The sequence below is a fragment of the Henckelia pumila genome, unplaced genomic scaffold (genome assembly GCF_033568475.1).
Source record: "Henckelia pumila isolate YLH828 unplaced genomic scaffold, ASM3356847v2 CTG_466, whole genome shotgun sequence".
Taxonomy (NCBI): Eukaryota; Viridiplantae; Streptophyta; class Magnoliopsida; order Lamiales; family Gesneriaceae; genus Henckelia; species Henckelia pumila.
In genome coordinates, this window is record NW_027331833.1 from 5,680,600 (window position 1) to 5,701,449 (window position 20,850).

General features: G+C 36.1%; 1 protein-coding gene across 1 annotated transcript; it reads right to left on the bottom strand.

Annotated features, from left to right (window-relative positions):
• Positions 1-2,793: 2,793 nt before the first annotated feature.
• LOC140872641 (uncharacterized) lies at positions 2,794-4,392 on the bottom strand. The gene is made up of 4 exons (XM_073275530.1): positions 4,270-4,392; positions 3,828-4,069; positions 3,521-3,730; positions 2,794-3,430 (listed from the first exon to the last, which is right to left on the bottom strand). The coding sequence occupies exons 1-4, from the start codon at positions 4,390-4,392 to the stop codon at positions 2,794-2,796; spliced, it is 1,212 nt and encodes a 403-aa protein (XP_073131631.1).
• Positions 4,393-20,850: the final 16,458 nt, after the last annotated feature.

The window sequence follows — 20,850 nt, forward strand, 5'->3', positions numbered from 1 at the left end:
TACAAAATCCACATAACTTTTTCTACTTATCAGGAGTATCGACAGTCAAGGCTATAGTGCATAAAAGGTGAGAACTCAAGATATAATGTCGCCAACACTAGATTATAAACTCTTTTTCTTTTCCCAACTTCATCATCATAGGCCATTTTTCTTTTATTTTTCTAATTTTCACTTTTTTTTTTTCAAAAACACAAACACACAAACGACATAAACAAACACCAAAACGATTAAACGAACGATAAAACTAACAGAAAACAACACAATCAGAACAGAATACGAACGAGAAAACTAAAAACAGAGATGCAGGAACTAGTGATTAATTCAGCATGCAAAAACCCATCAGACTCTCAACTCAACTTCACTTCAATGTCAACAACAATCAATTCATCCAAAACAATAACACCCCCCCCCCCCCCAAAAAAAAAAAAAACTTAGATATGTGCATTGTCCTCAATGTACGATATATCGAGAAGAACAAGACATATACACATACCTATGACAATGACCGTCAGTGGTCATCGTCCATGTCATCACCCTGAGGGGGCCAAGTAGGAGGCTGGGGAAACGGCTGATACTCGCTGGATCCTGGAAAACGCTGGGCAAGGCTCGTCGTGAACTCCACCATATAATCCATAAAAAGATCAGTCCAACGGCAATGAGTGTCTAGCCTCTACTCCAAACGTGCCAAACGCTCATCATAAAGCGTATCAGCTCCCTGAAGTGGTAGTGGTGGTGGCTGGCTGCAACTGGAAGGGTGATCCTGAGGTGCTGCTGCTCTCGGAGGTGGTGGTACATTCTCCCGTGTAGTCCCAGTAATAGGTCCTTGGACCTTGAAGAGCTCTTCATCTGCACCCCATATCACTCCAGCATTTGCACAAAGCTCTGTGATTAGAGAGGGGTGCGTCAATCCTCCAGTTGTGGTTCCCTTAACTGCTGCAATGTTGGAATCCTGAATGATATTCCCCAAGTTCACGTCTTTTCGGTGACGATACTGTAAGTCAGGATAGCCCGTTTCTTCATCACATCAGAGGTGTGACCGATGGGCATCACACGAGCTGCTATCAGAAAAAACCAAGACCTCGCGTCTTGCTTCATTTTCCCGGAAGGAAAATGCACCACAGATTTATTCTTCATCTTCCACTGTGCCCCTTCTTCACAAAGAGTGGCAATAATATCATCATAGTCCACATCACTTGCCTTGAATGCCGAATATTCATCCTCATCTATAGATGGCATACCATAGAGGGTGTTAATGGTATGCCCATCAAAAGCCACCTGCTTACCTCGCACCAGTACATGAAATTGCTCATGTTTACACTTCAAATTTGCATAGAATTCTCTAACCAAAGAAACAACAGTGTCGCCAGGCTGTTTCACGAAACCAATCGATCGTCGCTCATGCGCCTCCTTCCGAACGTCAAACAATGCCAAAAAAGCACTAGGATCAAAGCCTCGTTCTCTAACCATGCTCTTGCTCACCATAAGAGGATAATTCTTATGGGCATCGAAATTCCCTGACGAAGAGCACTAGGATCAAAGCCTTCGTCCCAAAACCGATGGGCATCAAAATTCCCTGACGAAGAGGCACCCTGCTTTTGCTTCTTCTTCGGCGCCATAGCAACAATGCAATCATAACTCCAACAACACAATAATGCAGCAATTTCAACTCCTCCAACAACCCGTGCAAAAACAACCCAATCAACACAATTCACAAATCTCCCTCAAAACAACAGTGCAGCTACAAAAATGCACCTCCACCACCTCGTGCATCCACAAATCAAGCAAAAAAATGTATCATTTTGTTAACTAATCCCACGATACAACTGTTTTCTTCCCATATTCACACAAATCAGAATTTTCCCATAAAAATTTTGGATAGTCACTTCTAGAATAATACAAGTGCACAAAATCTCCACTAAAACATATCACAATCCAATTAATCTTCTAAGCCGAAAATTTCAGACACAAATCTCAACAATTCCGTCAATTTACCTCTGGCCGCGAATTATCTCTGATTGCGGTAAAATTTCGAACCACAATATTCTTGTTTGCCTTTAATTCGAACACCGATCTGCTACAGCCGAAGATGGGACGAAATCCCCTGAAACTCAAATAACCCTAGATGCAAAAATATTGGAACCCGGATGGATTTAACTTCGAACAAGTGCTATAAAAGGATGAATATGTGCGATTTATGGTGTGGCCGAGAGTTTGAGGAGAAATATGTTCGATTTGCAGATGGTGGATCGAGCGGCGGCGGCGATTATAAGGCTGGGAATTTGAGGATTTCGAACTAATGAACTTTGAGATCCACTTTTACTTTTTAGATTTTACGCAGTAGCGCTGGAGCGCTATATTTGTGGCGCTGGAGCGCCCGATTATTTTTTGAGAGAGCGTTGGAGCGCTAGACTGGTAGCGCTGGAGCTCTAAACCTTCGACTTTGGAATTCACAGACTAGCGCTGGAGCGCTGGAGTGCTAAATGCTCGACTTTGCAACTTAAAGAGTAGCGCTGGAGCGCTAGTTTGATAGCGCTGGAGCACCTGAGCTTTGAATTTTGATACTCCAAAGAATGATTTTGTGAGGAAAAACATCTGCAATAAAACTCTTAATTAGGATAAAAATTAGGCAAATAAGTAAAATTACTGAATTTCAATAAATTTAACTAAAACATAAATAAAAAATAATAAAATAATAATAAAATAAAGAAATTAAAACTAAAACGAAATAAAAATTTGGGTTTCCTCCCAAAGAGCGCTTGGTTCAACGTCGTCAGCCCGACATTCCTGGTGTTTTTACGCGGGCTCGATCAAAGCAATGTTCTCCATGTTCCGCACTTCAGTGCCAAAGTAATGTTTCAACCTTTTCCCATTAACTTGGAATGTCTGACCATCTTGACAGCTCAGTTCAATGGCTCCATATGGATGCACTTTCACCACGGTGAACGGACCGAACCAACGAGATTTCAACTTACCTGGAAATAATCTGAGACGAGAATTAAACAATAATACTTGCTGTCCCGGCTCGAATTCTCTCTTCAGTAATATTTTGTCATGCCACTTTTTGGTCTGTTCTTTGTAGAGCTTGGCATTTTTGTATGAATGATTACGAAACTTCTCGATCTCATGCAACTGCAACAATCGCTCATCACCAGCAGCTCTCATATCAAAATTCAGTTTTTTCACCGCCCAATATGCTCGATGCTCTAACTCCACTGGCAGATGACATGCTTTACCAAAGACCAACCTGTATGGCGACATGCCAATAGGAGTTTTGAACGCAGTCCGGTATGCCCATAATGCATCATCCAACTTGATTGCCCAATCCTTCCAGTTCGTGTTAACAGTCTTTTCCAGAATTTGCTTAATTTCCCGGTTGGATATTTCAGCTTTCCCATTTGTTTGCGGATGGTATGAACATGTCACTTTATGCCTAACACCATATTTTGTCAGTAATGAATTAAATATTTTATTACAAAAATGCGTACCTTCATCACTGATTATGGCCCTTGGGGTTCCAAACCTTGTGAAAATATTTTTCTGCACAAACTTAACCACTATACGAGAATCATTAGTGGAGGTGGCGATTGCTTCCACCCATTTCAAAACATAATCAACAGCCAACAAAATATAAGACTGACCAAAATATATAGGAAATGATCCCATAAAATCAATTCCCCACACATCAAATAATTCAACTTCTAAAATATTGGTGAGAGGTAATTCATGATGCCTAGATATATTCCCATCCTTTGACATCTATCACATGATTTTACCAAGGTATAACTGTCTTTGAATAAAGTTGGACAATAAAAACAAGACTGAAGTACCTTGGCGGCTGTCCGTGTGGCTCCAAAGTACCACCATACGGTGCAGAATGACATTGTTCCAAAATTTCTTTTGCTTCAGCTTCATCTACACATCTTCTTATCACTTGGTCCGAACACTTCTTGTACACAAACGGATCATCCCACAGACAAAACTTGACATCTTGGAAAAATTTCTTCCTTTGGTGATGATTAAGATCTGGAGACAAAACACCACAAGAAAGAAAATTAGCAAAGTCAGCAAACTGTGTGAAGAATTCAAATATATAAATCAAAATATCTCAATCATGGTTTCCAGTCAAGACCCGTCTACCTCTAGACTAAAAAATTAGTTTATAATAAATTCAAATATCAAACAAAACTTTTTCTTCAAATAATCCAACAAACTAGAAAAATAGAGTACAAAGAGAAATTAGAACGAATTAGAATGAAGCTTCTCCGTTGCCGGATGCCGCCGTCTTCCATCTTCGTACCGGAATCTTGAGCTCTTGTGCACTTCAAAACTCTCAATAGCCGTCTCTATGCTCTCAAAAACTCTCTCAACCCTTGTATCCTCCAAATAAGCCATAAAATCCTTTTTAAAAGTCGATCAAGACTTTCCAAAATTCTGGACACTGCGCAGCGCTGGAGCGCTGGTAATCAGGCGCTGGAGCGCCCATCCAAATTCCTCAACAGCGCTGGAGCGCTGACTTGATAGCGCTGGAGCGCTATATCTTCGACTTTTCACCCTTAAATTACTCCGTCTAGCGCTGGAGCGCTTGGAATGTGGCGCTGGAGCGCTGGACTAATCTCTCTTAAATTCCATTTTTCAACTCTTTTCTCAAATTCTTTTTTTTTCTCTTTTTCATCAAATACAATAATTAACACTCAAATTCCTGCAAACAACACAAACAACAAAAGAAATGCATAATATCGCTCAAAGCACAACAAAAGCCAAGCTAATTCATATAAAATATAAGTGCAAAAATTTCACTTATCATCTGAATATGTACAAGGACCAGGACCCAAGATCACGTTCAGAGACAACTCTAAAGGTAAAACCATGGGTAAGGGTAAGCTTATCCATGGAAATATTAACATTAAATATGTTTTACTTGTAGAAAATTTGAAATATAATTTGATAAGTATTAGTAAATTTTGTGATTACAATTACTGTGTAGAATTTTAGAAGCACACTTGCACCAAAAAGATCAGTCTGGACTAATCTTTATGACAAGAGAACGAAGTGGAAACACTTACAAAGTTAACTGGTCAGATCAACCAACTACTTCAATCTGTCTGATTGCTACAAAGAAGAATCAGAACTGGCTATGGCACAAAAGACTCAATCACTTGAACTTCAAAGCTTTAGCCAATCTGAGTAAACATGAATTGGTTACATGTCTACCTAAAATCGAGTTTTCAAAAGATAAGATCTGTACTGCCTGCCAACTAGGTAAGCAATTCAGATCAACTTTTAAAAATAAAGGTTGTAATTCTTCTTCCAAAATCTTAGAGCTGCTGCACATGAATCTTTTTGGTCCTATACCAATTATGAGCTTAGGAGGAATGAAGTACACCCTGGTTATTATTGATGATTTCTCAAGATTTACTTGGGTGATCTATTTAAAATCCAAAGATCAAAATGCCACTCAATTGATTAAACTTCTTTTAAGATTTTAAAATGAGAAATCTCAAATGATTGTCAAAATTAAAAGTGACAGTGGAACCGAATTTACAAATCAAACTCTGTCCACTTATCTTGAAAGTCTTGGAATTAAGCATGACTTTTCTGCAGCTAGAACGCCACAAAAAAATGGTGTTGCAGAAAGGAGGAATAGACTCTTAAAGAAGCTGCTAGAACAATGATTGCTGATTAAGGTATTTCACAAAAATTTTTGGCAGAAGCTGTAAATACAACTTGTTATACTCAGAACAGATCAATGATTAATAAAAAGATTGGAAAGACACCCTATGAGATCTGGTATGGTAATCCAGTGATATCTTATTTCAAAATATTTGGTTGCAAATTTTTCATTCACAACAATGGAAAAACTCATATGACTGCTCTAGATGTCAGGTCAGATTCTGGTTTGTTTCTCGGGTACTCATCTGTTAGTAAAGCCTATAGAGTTTTTAATACTAAAACTCTAACATTTGAAGAATCAGTCCATGTGGCTTTTGATGAGACATCTGTTACTAATGAATCTCCAAGCTTAAATGATCTGAGCAACAAGATATAAGATTCGAAGTTAGACACAAATGATGATGAAGAGATCCAAATCAGACAGAACAGAGAAAATCCATGTGAACAAGAACAAATCGAAGAACATAGGCCAGAAGAACCACCTATTGATAATGAGGTTCCACCAAATACTGATCATATTAAAAATCAAGATCAACAAGGCAATACAGATCAACTTGGACAGATGGACCAAAACTCATCCGCTAAGCCTAGTAATAGGTAATCCATCTGCACCTTTGAGAACCAGAGGCCATATGTTAAATTAATTATTGCATCTACTTTCATTTCTCAGATAGAACCTAAGAAATTAGAAGAAGCATTACTTGATAGTAATTGGATAGAAGCTATGCAAGAAGAGTTGAATCAATTTGAAAGAAATTCAGTTTGGCACTTAGTACCTAGACCATCTAATAAATCTGTAATAGGAACTAGATGGGTTTTTAAGAACAAACTCAATGAGAATGTCACTGTAGTTAGAAATAAATCACGTTTAGTGATGTGATGGTATTTTCCTATATTTGATTGAGTTAACTTGTGATTATTAGGTATATTTTTATTGGCTAAATTCATGTTATAGTTCCTAATCATTGTATGTGATTTGATATAGGAAAAGTGGAGAAAATAAGCTAAAGATGGAAGAAAGAGCCGAGATAAGAGAAAAATTGTGGAGCAGCAATGATCCAAAAATCATTTTTAATTTTAGATAACTTCAAATCCGATCTTTACCGTTTAGAATTAAATTCAAGATGTTTTGAAGCCGCTGTCCAAATTTCAGCTCAATCTGACAGCTAGATCTTCGGATATAAATTTTTCAAAATTGCTGCTCGCTAGAAAAAAAGTAGCTCGCTCGATCTGCAACATTTTACCGATCGAGCGGCAAAAAAAGTATGAAAACAGTAGCTGGATAATTTTAGCTCGCTCGATTGGTCAATCTTTACCGATCGAGCGAGCGGGTCTGTTCGGGAAGAATTTTTATTTTTCTGAACTCTTTTATTTTAGACTCTAGACTTTTATTAGGTCTCGATTCGGATTTTTACACATCAATCATCATATTGGGAGGCTTAGAACGTGGAAGAACTCTCCTGGTGGCTAGGTTTTATCTCCTTTTTCTTAGATTTAATTTTTTCTTAGTTTTTGTACTTGGTTAAGGAAGACGAAACCCTTGATTTTATTATATTTGTGAGGTTCAGTTTTTTAGTGTTTAATTCAATTTGAGTATCAAGAGTTGTTCTGATTTATTTCATGCTTGTGTGTTTGATTATTAGATTGATCACCTGATAATTCTTTCGTACAATCTACCGTTAAATTAGAATTCAAATCCGTAATTGTTTGAATCAACTAATTTGCGAAGCAACTACGTTTGATATTTTCTGCTGTTGAATTTATTAAATCGTAGGAACAACAATTGACTAGATTAAATACAATCGCTGGTATTGTGTTGTCTAGATTCATCAGTTTCACTCATATGAATGCTACCTTAGATTTAAATCTAGATCGCTGGTATTTGAGTTGATTTATTGGTAAGGGTTAATCTAGAACGCTGGTTTCTAATTAACTAAGATTAAGGTGGAACAGGAATTAAATTTTCAATGATGAATATTCAATGTGAATTCATTATTTTTAGGGAATCGTCTCGAATTAATAATTTCAAGTGTGTAGTTGACTGATACCAAGTATCATTATTTTATTGGTTTTTATTATTTTAATTCTTGCATCGTAGTTGATAAAATTTCCAAATCCCCTTTCCAGTATTTTTAAGAACACAAATAAATTTCACTTTTCTCGTGGGAACGATCCCTACTCTCGCTACTACATGTTTATTTAGTTAATTTGAGTTGGGTTAATTTGGGCGTGACACGACTAAGCGTTACCAAATTTTGGCGCCGTTGCTAGGGAAAGGCGTTTAATTTATTTGTGTTTTTGTTTTTTTTTTGTTTTTTTTATTTTATTATTCCTTCTAGTGCTACTCTGGTTTGTTCGTGCGTGTAGGTGAATCTTCGAAAGAAGAAGAATTTCATACGACCCAGAGATAGAAAGAATTTTGCATAGGCGAAGGGGGATTCTTGCGGTGTGATACTTCGAGATGTCAAATCGACTAGTATTAGCAAGTTTTATCCAGCAACACGGAAAGCCATTCTACGCAGCATGGAAGAGATTCAAAGATTTGGAAACCATCTTCCGGTATCATGATTTTTCTAACTATTCTCTCCTTACATATTTTCTTAATGGTTTGGATGCAGTGACAAGAAAATGGGTAATTGATGGAGCTTTCACAACCGGTATATCAATATTTTTCCGAGATGCTGATACCATGAGACACCTGTTGGATGATATGGCAGAGCTTGAATATTACCGGTATTCGCAATCTCAATACCCGGATTTTATAGACCAAACATTTGAGCTACAAAAGGAGGAGGGAAGTTGTTCGCAATTGATCTTACATCCGCTGGAGGATATAATGAGCATACTTGTGGCATCGAATGTGGAAACTGTAGAAGATCTAAAAAATTCTAGATGTCACCTTGTGGAGCACATGGAGAATATCAAGAGATAGGAACACCAAGAACAAGAAGTGAAGCAGAATACTCAAGCAGTGACCAACCCGATTTGGTTTGATGATGATGACTCGGAGAACCAGGACTGGGAGTGCGAATCAAATCATGCTGAAGATTTAGAGGCATTTGAGTCTTCTCTTCTTATTGAACCTCAGTCGGAAGATGTTCTGGAAGAAATAGAGTATGATGGAAATATGCTGCCACTCGAGTTTGAGGATGACAGAATTCAAGCGTCTATCGATTTGAGCTCATCGATAGTATTATCATACACATTCCCAAAATCCTTCCTTTCCATCAGTACCCGTTTCAAAATATGTTGGCTTCCAAGAGCCCACCGAGACGTTCTCTTCCCATGTTTACCAGCCGCTATGGAGTGTTGCTGAGGTGACGAGCTTTAACTGTTTACATCTAGCCAAGATTGAGGGCACATGGAACAAAGACCAATTTATGGTGTCATATGACACTTACTTTAGGCGTCAGCCGCTCTTTGAGGAGTGCTTCTGAGGGTCAAGCTGAAGACTGAAAATCAAGCGCTGCTTGGGAGGCAACCCAAGGGGAGTATTTACTTTCATTTTCAGTTTTTATTTTTTTTTATTTTGCATTTTGACTTACATTGGGGACAATGTAAGATTCTAAGTATGGGGGAGAGGACTTAGCCAGTCAGTTAGAGCATTTAGCCGTATTTTTGAAAATTTTTAGTGCTCATAGTTAGCAATGAATATCACTGATGAAATTCACTAGCCTATGATGATGAAGTTTTGTAAAATTATTTTACATGAAAATTTGCTCTTGATTGGATATGAGAAACCGTAGCGATGTAATAGATTATGTTTGTGTCTGTTGGACCATTGCACGACAATAGTTGTTTGTGGAGCCTGATAGTGTTTTGTTGAACCCTGATGATCTTTTTGACTTGACATAAACGATCTTGGGCGCACCTAGAAAAAAAATTTATATACAACTCCATCCAGGCCTAGAAAGGATTGAAATCCTAATCCTAAAAGATTAAATTCAAGGCTAAGTATGCGGATTAAATGGGGTTGATGCTCCATCCAGGCTATAGACGAGGGGATTGAAATTCTAATCCTATCTAGTTATAGCTAAGTATGCGGATAATTAATGGGACTTTAAAATTGTCGGGTGCAAAATCTGGAGGTGCGTAATTTTATCTCAAGAGAGTTGTGTTTTTGTTTGAAGATTGTTGGGAGGAAAGGGCTCTTGATGGGGATACTCACACTGATTTGTCATAGGTCGGCAAACAGGCTTAAAACTAACTCTTTTGAAGTCACATGTAGCTGGAATAACATGACACATACACACGTTCACGCTTGACTGATGGTGTATTATGGTAAATCGAGAGTATTCATAATTTTGTTTTGTATGTGAAAACTTCTTTGAGGCTATGATTTCATTATTCATTTGTGTTTATGTTTTGTGTTTCTCGAGGCCGAGCAAAGATTAAGTATGGGGGAATTTGATGTGATGGTATTTTCCTATATTTGATTGAGTTAATTTGTGATGATTAGGTGTATTTTTATTGGATAAATTCATGTTATAGTTCCTAATCATTGTATGTGATTTGATATAGGAAAAGTGAAGAAAAGGAGCTAAAGATGGAACTCTTTATTTTAGACTCTAGACTTTTATTAGGTCTCGATTCGGATTTTTACACATCAATCATCAGATTGGGAGGCTTAGAACGTGGAAGAACTCTCCTAGCGGCTAGGTTTTATCTCTCTTTTCTTAGATTTAATTCTTTCTTAGTTTTTGTACTTGGTTAAGGAAGACGAAACCCTTGATTTTATTATATTTGTGAGGTTCAGTTTTTTAGTGATTAATTCAATTTGAGTATCAAGAGTTGTTCTGATTTATTTCATGCTTGTGTGTTTGATTATTAGATTGATCACCTGATAATTCTTTCGTACAATCTACCGCTAAATTAGAAATCAAATCCGTAATTGTTTGAATCAACTAATTTGCGAAGAAACTACGTTTGATATTTTCTGCTGTTGAATTTATTAAATCGTAGGAACAACAATTGACTAGATTAAATACAATCGCTGGTATTGTGTTGTCTAGATTCATCAGTTTCACTCATATGAATGCTACCTTAGATTTAAATCTAGATCGCTGGTATTTGGGTTGATTTATTGGTAAGGGTTAATCTAGAACGCTGGTTTGTAATTAACTAAAATTAAGGTGAAACAAGAATTAAATTTTCAATGATGAATATTCAATGTGAATTCATTATTTTCAGGGAATCGATGATCGAATTAATAATTTCAAGGGTGTAGTTGACTGATACCAAGTATCGTTATTTTATTGGTTTTTCTTATTTTAATTCTTGCATCGTAGTTGATAAAATTTCCAAATCCCCTTTCCAGTATTTTTAAGAACACAAATAAATTTCACTTTCCTCATGGGAACGATCCCTAATCTCGCTACTACATGTTTATTTAGTTAATTTGAGTTGGGTTAATTTGGGCGCGACACGACTAAGCGTTACCATTTAGTAGCACAAGGTTATAGACAAGAAGAAGGAATAGACTTTGATGAAACCTTTGCTCCAGTAGCTAGGCTCGAAGCTATTAGAATATTTATTGCTTATGCTGCTTTCAAGAACTTTAAACTTTTCCAGATGGATGTTAAAAGACCATTTATAAATGGTCTTCTTCAAGAAGAAATGTTTGTTGAACAACACCCTGGATTCCAATGTCAAGCTTATCCGGATCATGTGTTCAAACTGGATAAAGCTCCTTATGGGCTTAAATAAGCCCCACGAGCTTGGTATGATCCTCTTTCACTCTTTCTCAGTGATCATGGTTTTGCTATTGGTTCTATAGATAAAACTTTATTTAAGATTGTTAAAGGTGATCATACTTTATTAGTTCAAATATATGTTGATGATATTATATTTGGATCAACTAACCCCAAATTATGCAAGAAGTTTGCAAAGATGATGCAGGATAAATTCGAAATGAGTATGATGGGAGAATTGACATTCTTTCTGGGATTGCAAGTCAAACAGATGGACAAAGGAATATTCATAAATCAGTTCAAGTATATAAAATAACTTATGAAGAAGTTTGGAATGGAGAATTTTTCTACTGCTAATACTCCAATGAGTGCTTCAATTAAACTGGATAAAGATGAAGCTGGAATTTCAGTAGATCAAACTCTATTTAGAGGAATTATAGGATCATTACTCTACCTGACAGCAAGCAGACTAGATATTATATTCTCAATTGGTCTGTGTGCAAGATTTCAATACGATCCAAAGCAATCTCACTTTAGTGCTGCCAAAGGATTCTGAAATATCTTAAAGGCACTCAGAATGTTGGTATGTGGTATCCCAAAGATTCAAGCTTCAATCTTATTGGATATTCAGATGCAGATTATGCTGGATGCAGGGTTGATCGTAAGAGCACATGGTGGAACATGTCAATATCTCGGAGATATGCTAATTTCTTGGTTCAGTAAGAAACAAACTTCTATTGCTACTTCCACAGCTGAATCAGAATACTTAGCCGCAGGAAGTTGCTGTGTACAATTTCTCTGGATTCAACAACAACTCAGAGATTATGGTGTTGATTCATCTGATGCACCTATCTACTGTGACAACACAAGTGAAATTGCTATCACTTACAACCATGTACTACATTCCAAAACAAAGCACATTGATATTCATAATCATTTCATCTGGGATTATGTTCAAGAGAAATATGTTCGTCTGGAATACATCTCAGATGATCTGTAAGTAGCAGATATCTCACAAAGCCATTACCCGACACTAAGTTTTCTTACTTCAGAAATGGTTTTGGCTTAATTGACATTGATTAAATATGCTTTTTTTAGGGGGAATTTGTTTACTTTCAATTTATCTGCCATGAACTTATCTGACTTGAAATTATCTGCGTAACCGAACTCATCTGAATCAAATTTATTACACACATTTAAATTCATTTACCTTACGTTTATTTGTCATAAACTTATCTGCTTTACATCTTATTATCCATGCTTATTTAGTCGTACACAAACACAACTTTACTATCTTTTGACATTCACACACTCAGAAACACAAAATAAGCAAAATACTTGTTTTCATTTCATAAAATAAAATTTTTACATTCTAAGAGGAGCATACATTCTTTTCTTTATTTTCACCTCTTTTTTCCACTTAAACAACCACTCTCTAAGTGGTGGTTCAAATGGCTTGAACATACACTCATCTGCATAAAGCAGATTAGTAAGCATCTTATCTTCCTTACGGAGAAGAAGATATTGTGCACCTTATGAAGAGAAGATGGTCTCGTAGTTTAGGGACCATAAAATGTCCCTGTACTTCTCTCTCCTATAGGAGAGCTCCCTAGCATCCTCCTCCTTGTGCTGTGGGAAGATGGCATGGTGATACATACGTATCTCCTCTATCTTGAAGAATGTTCTCATCGTGTACTTGAGGACAAATTCTTGAAGTTCCTCCTGACGTTCTTCAATGCTCTGAGCCATGTTTATCTGATTTTTTTTTTGAAGAATTTAATCGGAAAATTGATTCGATCAGTATATTTATAGAGGGATTTTTGACTTTTTGTATCCCCGAGAAAGCATTAAAATATTATTATTTTTGTCGTGTGTTAGTAGAGTCACTTCGTCGTATTATTTTGAAATTTAAATTTGCTTACGTCATTCATCCATGTTTTTGGGTATAATTAATTAAATCGGCTAAATCATCATCTTCTTCCCTCCTTACATCGAGCCCTAATTTTCTCGCAAGGAACACATTTACTCTCGTTTATTTCCTCTCTAAATTATAGGAAAAATGTCTTCGATTACCTAGAATGTCCTCCTTATTGATTTCCACACCGTGTATGACCTCCATAATCAAGGAATGGTGGAAATGTTTCGCACCATCAAAGCTTCTAGGCTGAGAAAATTCTTGGAAGGACGGAAAGTAATCTACAAACCAGTCATTCCAAATTTCTTTCAGACGGCTATATTCGAAGATGAATTTATCTCCACTTCTCTTGGTGGAGAGTTCGTGAGGATTACATCGGACTTGTTTGCCTCTTTATTTGATCTACCCAAACAGGGGATAACTGATTTCTCAGAAATTTCTGCCGAATTGAGGACTCGGATGAAGCTGATGTATTCTCTGACAAATAAACCAGTCAAGATACCTTGCAAAAATAAGGAACTCAAGATGGAGCTCAGGTTGCTGCACGATATTGTGGCCAAGTCTCTTCTGGCCAAGGCAGGTTCTTTCGATGCTATTACTTCTGAAAAATTTGAAGTTATGATTGCTATCTCTTCTGGAACCATGGTGAATTGGTCAGCTGTTCTATTTGTTATATTTTCGGCTATGATCACTCCCAACAGTCCAATCCCAAGGGTTTGCTATTCAAATTGGGGAAATCTTGAATAACCTTAATGTTCATCTGGGTTCTTCTACCAATCTACACCCTCACAAGAATTTTTTTAAATGAAATGGAAATCGAGGTTTATTAAGCTAAGCAGTTGATTGTATTCAAACACGGTACACCCAATCCAGATGAGATTGAGGACTTGACCATTCCAAATGAATCCAAGCCACTTACCATTCAAGCCCCCAAACCATCCACTCGCAAGCCTACCCCAGCTCAAAAGCCATATGTTCCAAAGAAGAAATCTCTTAAGAGGAATCTGCTCATTGAAACGTCAGAATCAAAAGAGTCCGAGTCAGATCAAGTGACTATGGCTGATATTGTCACTGCCCCTCCTCCAAAGAAGAACAGATCTCTTAGACCTCATCTCGAGCTCCCACAGCCATTCAAACAGATCCCATTCCAGCTATACCTCTGTCAAGAATGGAGAATGTCATTCCTCCGGTAACTTAGATGAATATCACCACACTTCGCTCTGGTTTTTCTAAAGAGACCAGTGATTCATCTAATCCGGCTTCAATTTCAAATGCTCAAAGACTAATTGACCAAGCTTCTCAACATATCATCCAGAGTAAAGAAGAAAATATGAAATTGTTTGAAAGATGGGTATTTCACCGGACCCAAAATCATTTTTCAAATATCAAGTATTTCAAGATGTTGTCAAATATTTCTACTCTTGAAAATAGGGTTCTTGGTTGGGCTGAAACTCAGGACGTGTCTCTTGCTCTCCAGAGAAGAGATTTTGTCTTAACCAGATTGAAGGAAAGCTTACTGCGAGTCTGCCTAAGGCAAAAGAGAGCACAGTTCAATCCATCTGGTCTGGATGTCTTGGATCATACTGCTGCTATAATCCAATTGGAAAATGATGCTTTATTGATGGCTGCCACTGCTCATATGATGAGACAAGACTTCCCTACTGAAGCCTCATCAATCAAAACAGCTCTACCTCATTCATCTAACAGTACTTTTGACACAAAGGATTTTAATCCGATAACTGATCTCCCTTCTGATGATCATATTTCACCTCCTCTGTTTCCAGTGAAATCAAACTCTCCTCCAAAGGAAATTCAGATGATTGAACCTGTGATTGAAGACCCTTTGGTTGAAGAACCCTTGATTGAGATTCAGATTAAAGAGCCATTTATTGATCAATCTATGGCTGAATCTCACATTGAAGACCCTATTTCTGAAGACTCTTTTATTGAGAAAGTTCTTATTGAGCCTCCAGAAAACTTTATGGATTCAACATCTTCGGAGGAACTTAACTTTGATCCGGACAGCCATTGTCCCTTATGTTCCAGCTGCCGAACAAATAAAGGATCAGTCTGCAAAATGTTTGACTCAGCTGAAGATTTTGAAAACAGACAGTGTATCTATTTTGGATTTCCCTCCGCTATTCAAGGTAATAAAGATTGATCCAATTCACACTCATTTTCAACCTGTGACTATTTTGTTCGATAAGGAATTGGAAATTCCTTCTGGAAAGATATATGAGGCATCAATCTCGCTTGAAGCTGCTATCTCTCCAAGATCAGTCCCAGATTCCTCCGTTCATATAGAAGAAATTGATTTTGAGCTTACCCTTCATGCTTCTCCAATTCTTCATATCTGCGATGTTGCATCTTCCGAAATTTCTTCTTCTCCACAACAAAGTACTGTGTTGTCGCCCAGTTCATATCTGAGTCCTTTAATCAATTGTTCAATCTGGTGTCTGAGTTGCAAATAGAAACTACTCAAACTGCTACCGATTTGAAAGACTTCAAGGTCAACATGATGCAAATGATTAATGAGTTTTCTGAATCTATGATGCATGTACATCGAGCACAAACAAAAGCTTATAGTGATATTCTTTGCAGACTTGACAACATTCAGGTTTCCACTGAAACCAAAGATCAAGAGCTTTATGATACTTTTGGTACCCAGATCACGATAATTCTTGATCAACTACATGAGGCTGTTGATGCCAAAAAGGGGGAAAAAAATAGCCACATCCAAAGCATCAAAAGGGAAAAGGGAAGAAGTAGCAGAGTTTGAAAAATTTTGACATATTTTCTATTTTTGTCCAAAATATTTCTATTCGATCTATGAAAGAAAGTTTTTTATCTTCATTCTTTAATCAGTCTGGATATTGACAAGAACGACTTGGTTTTGACATCACCAAAAAGTGAAAAATTGTTGGTGATTAAATCAAAAGTTTTTGTGAATAAAAACAGATCAAACAAAACGAAGTACCAAATTGATAAGATCATTAAGGACAAACAGAAGTTGGATTTCAGATCAAAAAAATCAATGAACTCATACAGATCGAATATAACAAAATTAATCTTCATTAAGAGGTTGTTTGGCAGAGCTTAAAAGCTCTTTCAAACAGCTTATAAGTTGTTTTAGAGCTTTTAAGCTCTCAAATTTTGTTTGGCAAAAATTTTTTAAAAAAGCTTATAAGCTGTCAAAATAAGTTGTTTGACAGCTTATAAGCTGTTTTTAAAAAAGTAAGGGGGGCTACTTTTTTCAAAAAGATCTTATTTTAATATTCTATCTCTCTAAAATAACCTTGAATATTTTCATAAATCTCCATTATATCCTTCACCCATTAAATATTAAATATTATTTTAAAAAAATTAAAAATCACATAAATATTTCTTTAAGTAAAATATTAAAACAATTTTATATTTTAATACTAAAACTATTTTTGTATATGTATAACTTGAAATATTATTTTCATATAATTATACCTTTTTTGATAATTTTGACTATAAAAATATTTTACAATATCAAACATATCAACATCTTTAAGTTGTTTAAAATAAGTTTACCCAAACACTTTAACAGCTTATTTTTAAAATAAGTTCTAAGAGCTTATATGCTCGTAAAACAGCTTTTAAGATCTAGGAGCAGCTCTTTTTAATAAGTTTAGCCAAACACCCTCTAAATCTCCAGATCAATTTTTCGAAAAATTGGACCAATCCATATCAAACAAGCATTTGATCTATGTAGTACATACTTTCTCAATCCTTACTTTTTAAAAGATCAAATGGTCATCCTCTAGAAGAACAACCCATATCGATCAAATTCTCATGCCTTTTGCCAGATCAAGTTCAAATCTTACTTGTCTAAAGTATATTCGGCCAAGATCAAATATTTACTCATCATCCAGATTAAGCTCGATTGTCTTCAAATCGATCAGAAACAACCGGATGAAAGCATCAGTTGCCGCTATTTTTCAAAAGGTTGTTGAGCTAAAAGACAAAGTCATTTATTGAAGATTTGAACTTTGGCAAGATTTTATTAAAGTCAAGATTTGTGAGCCAATTTATGAGATATGTTGGCGGCTCAATCTCAGAAGTTGTTGGCGGCTCACTGGCTACATTTTTTAAGGCTATAAATATGTGATGATGATGAAGATTCAAACAAGTGAAGCAAGTGCAAACAACATACGAAACCACGAATTCAAGATTCCATCCAAAAAAGCCTTCACTGTATACTCTAATTCAGAAACCCAGATTACCAGATCAAAGTTTCGAAGTTCTGAGTTGGATAGCATATTAAGATCGATTGAGTTCAAAGCAATGATATCACATCAGATCAATCCAGATCAAAGCTATTTGTAGCTTTTCAGATCAAGTTTTCGAAGCACATTCTTGTGACTTCCTTTTGTAACTTGAACAAAGTTTGATCTGTTTCAAGAGAGTATAACTAGGAGTTTCTTTCAAGGGTTGATTGGATTGGATTTGTACAAAGCGTTGTATAAATCAAATTCTTCTAGTGGAATCCTTCTGGAAACAGAAGAAGGGGTGACGTAGGAGATTAAGTTCCGAATATTCATAAAATTCTCTGTCTATTTACTTACTGCATTCACTTCATTTGATCTGCCTTTAGCTTTTCGTAGTTCAATTCTTCAACGAAGATTATTTTGCCTGTTATAATCAGATCTTTCGATTAGAACAAAGTTTTAAGCACGCAAATCTTCTATCTGTTTTAACGAGCAGATCGAAGTTTCTTTTAAAGTTTGAAAATTATATATATTGATAGGATCGAACATTTTAAATTGATAAACTAAAGTTTATTTTAGTAGTTTGATTAAATTGTTTTAATTTAGAATAAGATTAAATTTATCAAATTTTAATTTAATGAGTATGTGTGTTGTAAGGCGATCCAACGGATTTTTTTCCTTGAGAATGGTTGACTCTATCCATATTTATAAGAAAAAATAATACATTTGACATACAAAGTAATACTTTTTTTGTGACCCAATTAGAAGATTTGTCTCATAAAATTGATTCGTAAAACTATCACACATGAGTTTTTGTGTTAACTTAAAATATTGTATAATTATAGTAAATGATTTAAAAACATGTGATATCTGTGTAATTTGAAACACAAGTTTTATATTTTTTAATTATTTTTTCTGAATCAAATTTATTTTTGGAAAATAATTTTAATGAATTGAAATTAAGCATAATCGAGAAGGTATCCAAAAAGTGGCGCCTGGGCTTCGTCTTGGGCCAATGCAGAGTGGCGCCTAGGCGCCTGAAGCACTTATTCACGAAAAGTGCCCTTCATTTTCGAGTTTTCTAACTTTTTTTTATGGATCTTGGAAGTTATTTGAAGGAAAAGACATACCACATGATGAAAAATTTTGTCCCTGCAGGCAAAAACTTAAAAATAAGAATCAAACATCATTTTTAACATAGATTCACAAATTTTTCAAAACATATTCTGCATTCATCTTGCTTCTGGTTTTTGGAACTTGTGACTTATTATGTAACACCCGAAAATTTTAATACGTAAGTTTGCATTCATAATTAAGGAAAATAATTATTTAAAATTTATATTTGGGTTAAATGACATTTATGTGTTATTATGTGGATTATATGCATGATTTAAATTTATGAGATCATTTAACCCGCAGATTTTGTATTTTTAGATTTTTTGGAGAATAATTTTGAGTCGATCGCGTAGACGGGACCGTGGACGGACGAGATGCCAAAATATTTAGCCAAAAATATTTTATGAGTTTATGAGCCTTAAAATAATTTTTAAGATATTTTGTCAGGAAAATTTTAGTATTTAATTATATATTTATTTAAGGGTTGATTTTTAGCCAAAATAAATCATTTTAATGACCTTTATTAACTTTTAAAAATCCCTTATTATTATATTTCGAGATTTAAAGTTTTTATTAAGTTAAGTTGTGTATTTAAAGTTTAGATATATTATCTAATTGTTAGTATATTATCTACTTATTTTATTTAAAAGATTTTATACCTAAATTATACCCAATCCCTCCCACAACTCACGCTCAATCCCCCTTTCATCGGCAACAACCCCTCTCCCTCATCCCTTCCATCGTTGAACACAGAAATCTAGAACCCCATAGCCGATCAAGCTTAACTCTTGAGGATATTTGTCTGTTCGTCGTCCCGGAGACCCGTAAACGCATCAACTCTCATCAAATAAATTCAAGGCATGTTTAACTCCTTCCCTTGGACACCATATGAGCTATTACAAGTTTGTTACTGTTTTTTTTTATGATTGATTCGGATTACATGTGAATGGATGCAAAAGTTGATGATACACCATGCATGTCCCTCGTTTCCTTCAAATTTCTTGATGCATATTCACGTTTTTTTTACATGGATCGGTCCAGGACTGTGGCTGATGGTTTGTGGGTCTGATAGGATTCCTAGAGTCGAACCATGGCAGGGCTTGGGTCTGAGAATGACTAGGCCGATCGGGTTTTGCGGTTAGGTGTGCAGATCGGCGCAGGTTAGGGTTTGCTTGGAAGGGGCTTGGTCTCTCCTTCCTGGGTTGCATGGCTTGGGTTCAGGGGCTAGGTTAGGACCGCCCAGACATGGGCTACGTCTGGGCAGCGGTGCTCCGGCCAGGGGCGGCCGGAGCTGGCCGGCAGCAGGCGAGGAAGGCCTGCTGCTCACGGCCGAGCCGAGGGCAAGAAAAGGGGAATCGGGTTTTGGGTTTTGGTTATTTTTGGGCCGGGTCTTGGGGTTCGGGTCTGGTCAGGTAGTCAGGGGTCGGGTCAGGTCGGTCCGGGTCTGGGTTAGGTGGGCCGGGCTTGAGTATTTTAATTTTTAAATATATTATGTTTTAATTGGTTTTTGGGCCAATTAATTAGAAATAAAATTATTTGGGCTTCCAAATAATTTTATTTGGGTCTTAAATAATTTATTTAAGTTAGCCCAATAATTTTTATGGGCTTGGGAGCCCATGAATATTTTTGGGTCAGTCAGTGGATTTTGGGTCAGTCTAGAATTTTATTGGGTTTAATTAAGTTAATGGGCTTAAATATTTTATTTAGGCCCAGTTAAGTTTAATTAAGTTATTTGGGCTAAGATATGATTATTGGGCTTTAATTTAAATATAATGGGCTTAAAGTAAGTGACCAGCAGTCTGGACCAACCCATGAAAAATAAATAAATCCGGAATATATATTTAATTATTTTATGCATAAAGTTTATATTTTAAGTATAAGTATATTTATTATGAAAATAAATTAAATATATATTACGGACATATTTTCAATGCATGCATTCATGAAATTTCTTATATATATAATTATGTAAATGATGAGCAATAAAATATTTTGGTGGAAATTGAAGTATGTGTGACATATGGGTGGTTTTCCACCATATGATTCGGTAGTTTTACTACCATAGGGGTGGTTATCCACCATATGATTCGGTAGTTTACTATCATAGGAGGTGATTTATCACCGCCATCGTACGTTGGTTCAGGAGACTGATCAGTCGACACATGAGCGTCACACTTATGGATAGGACCATCTTCAGGTTTCAAAAGCATTGCTCAATTATGTT

Bases quoted from the DNA above. Each gene is read 5' to 3' on its own strand.
- LOC140872641 (XM_073275530.1), bottom strand. From the start codon at position 4,392: ATGGCTTATTTGGAGGATACAAGGGTTGAGAGAGTTTTTGAGAGCATA. The intron at 4,070-4,269 runs GCAACGGAGAAG...TTCTTCACACAG, and splicing joins ATGGAAGACGGCGGCATCCG to TTTGCTGACTTTGCTAATTT. The intron at 3,731-3,827 runs GTACTTCAGTCT...GAATATATCTAG, and splicing joins CCACACGGACAGCCGCCAAG to GCATCATGAATTACCTCTCA.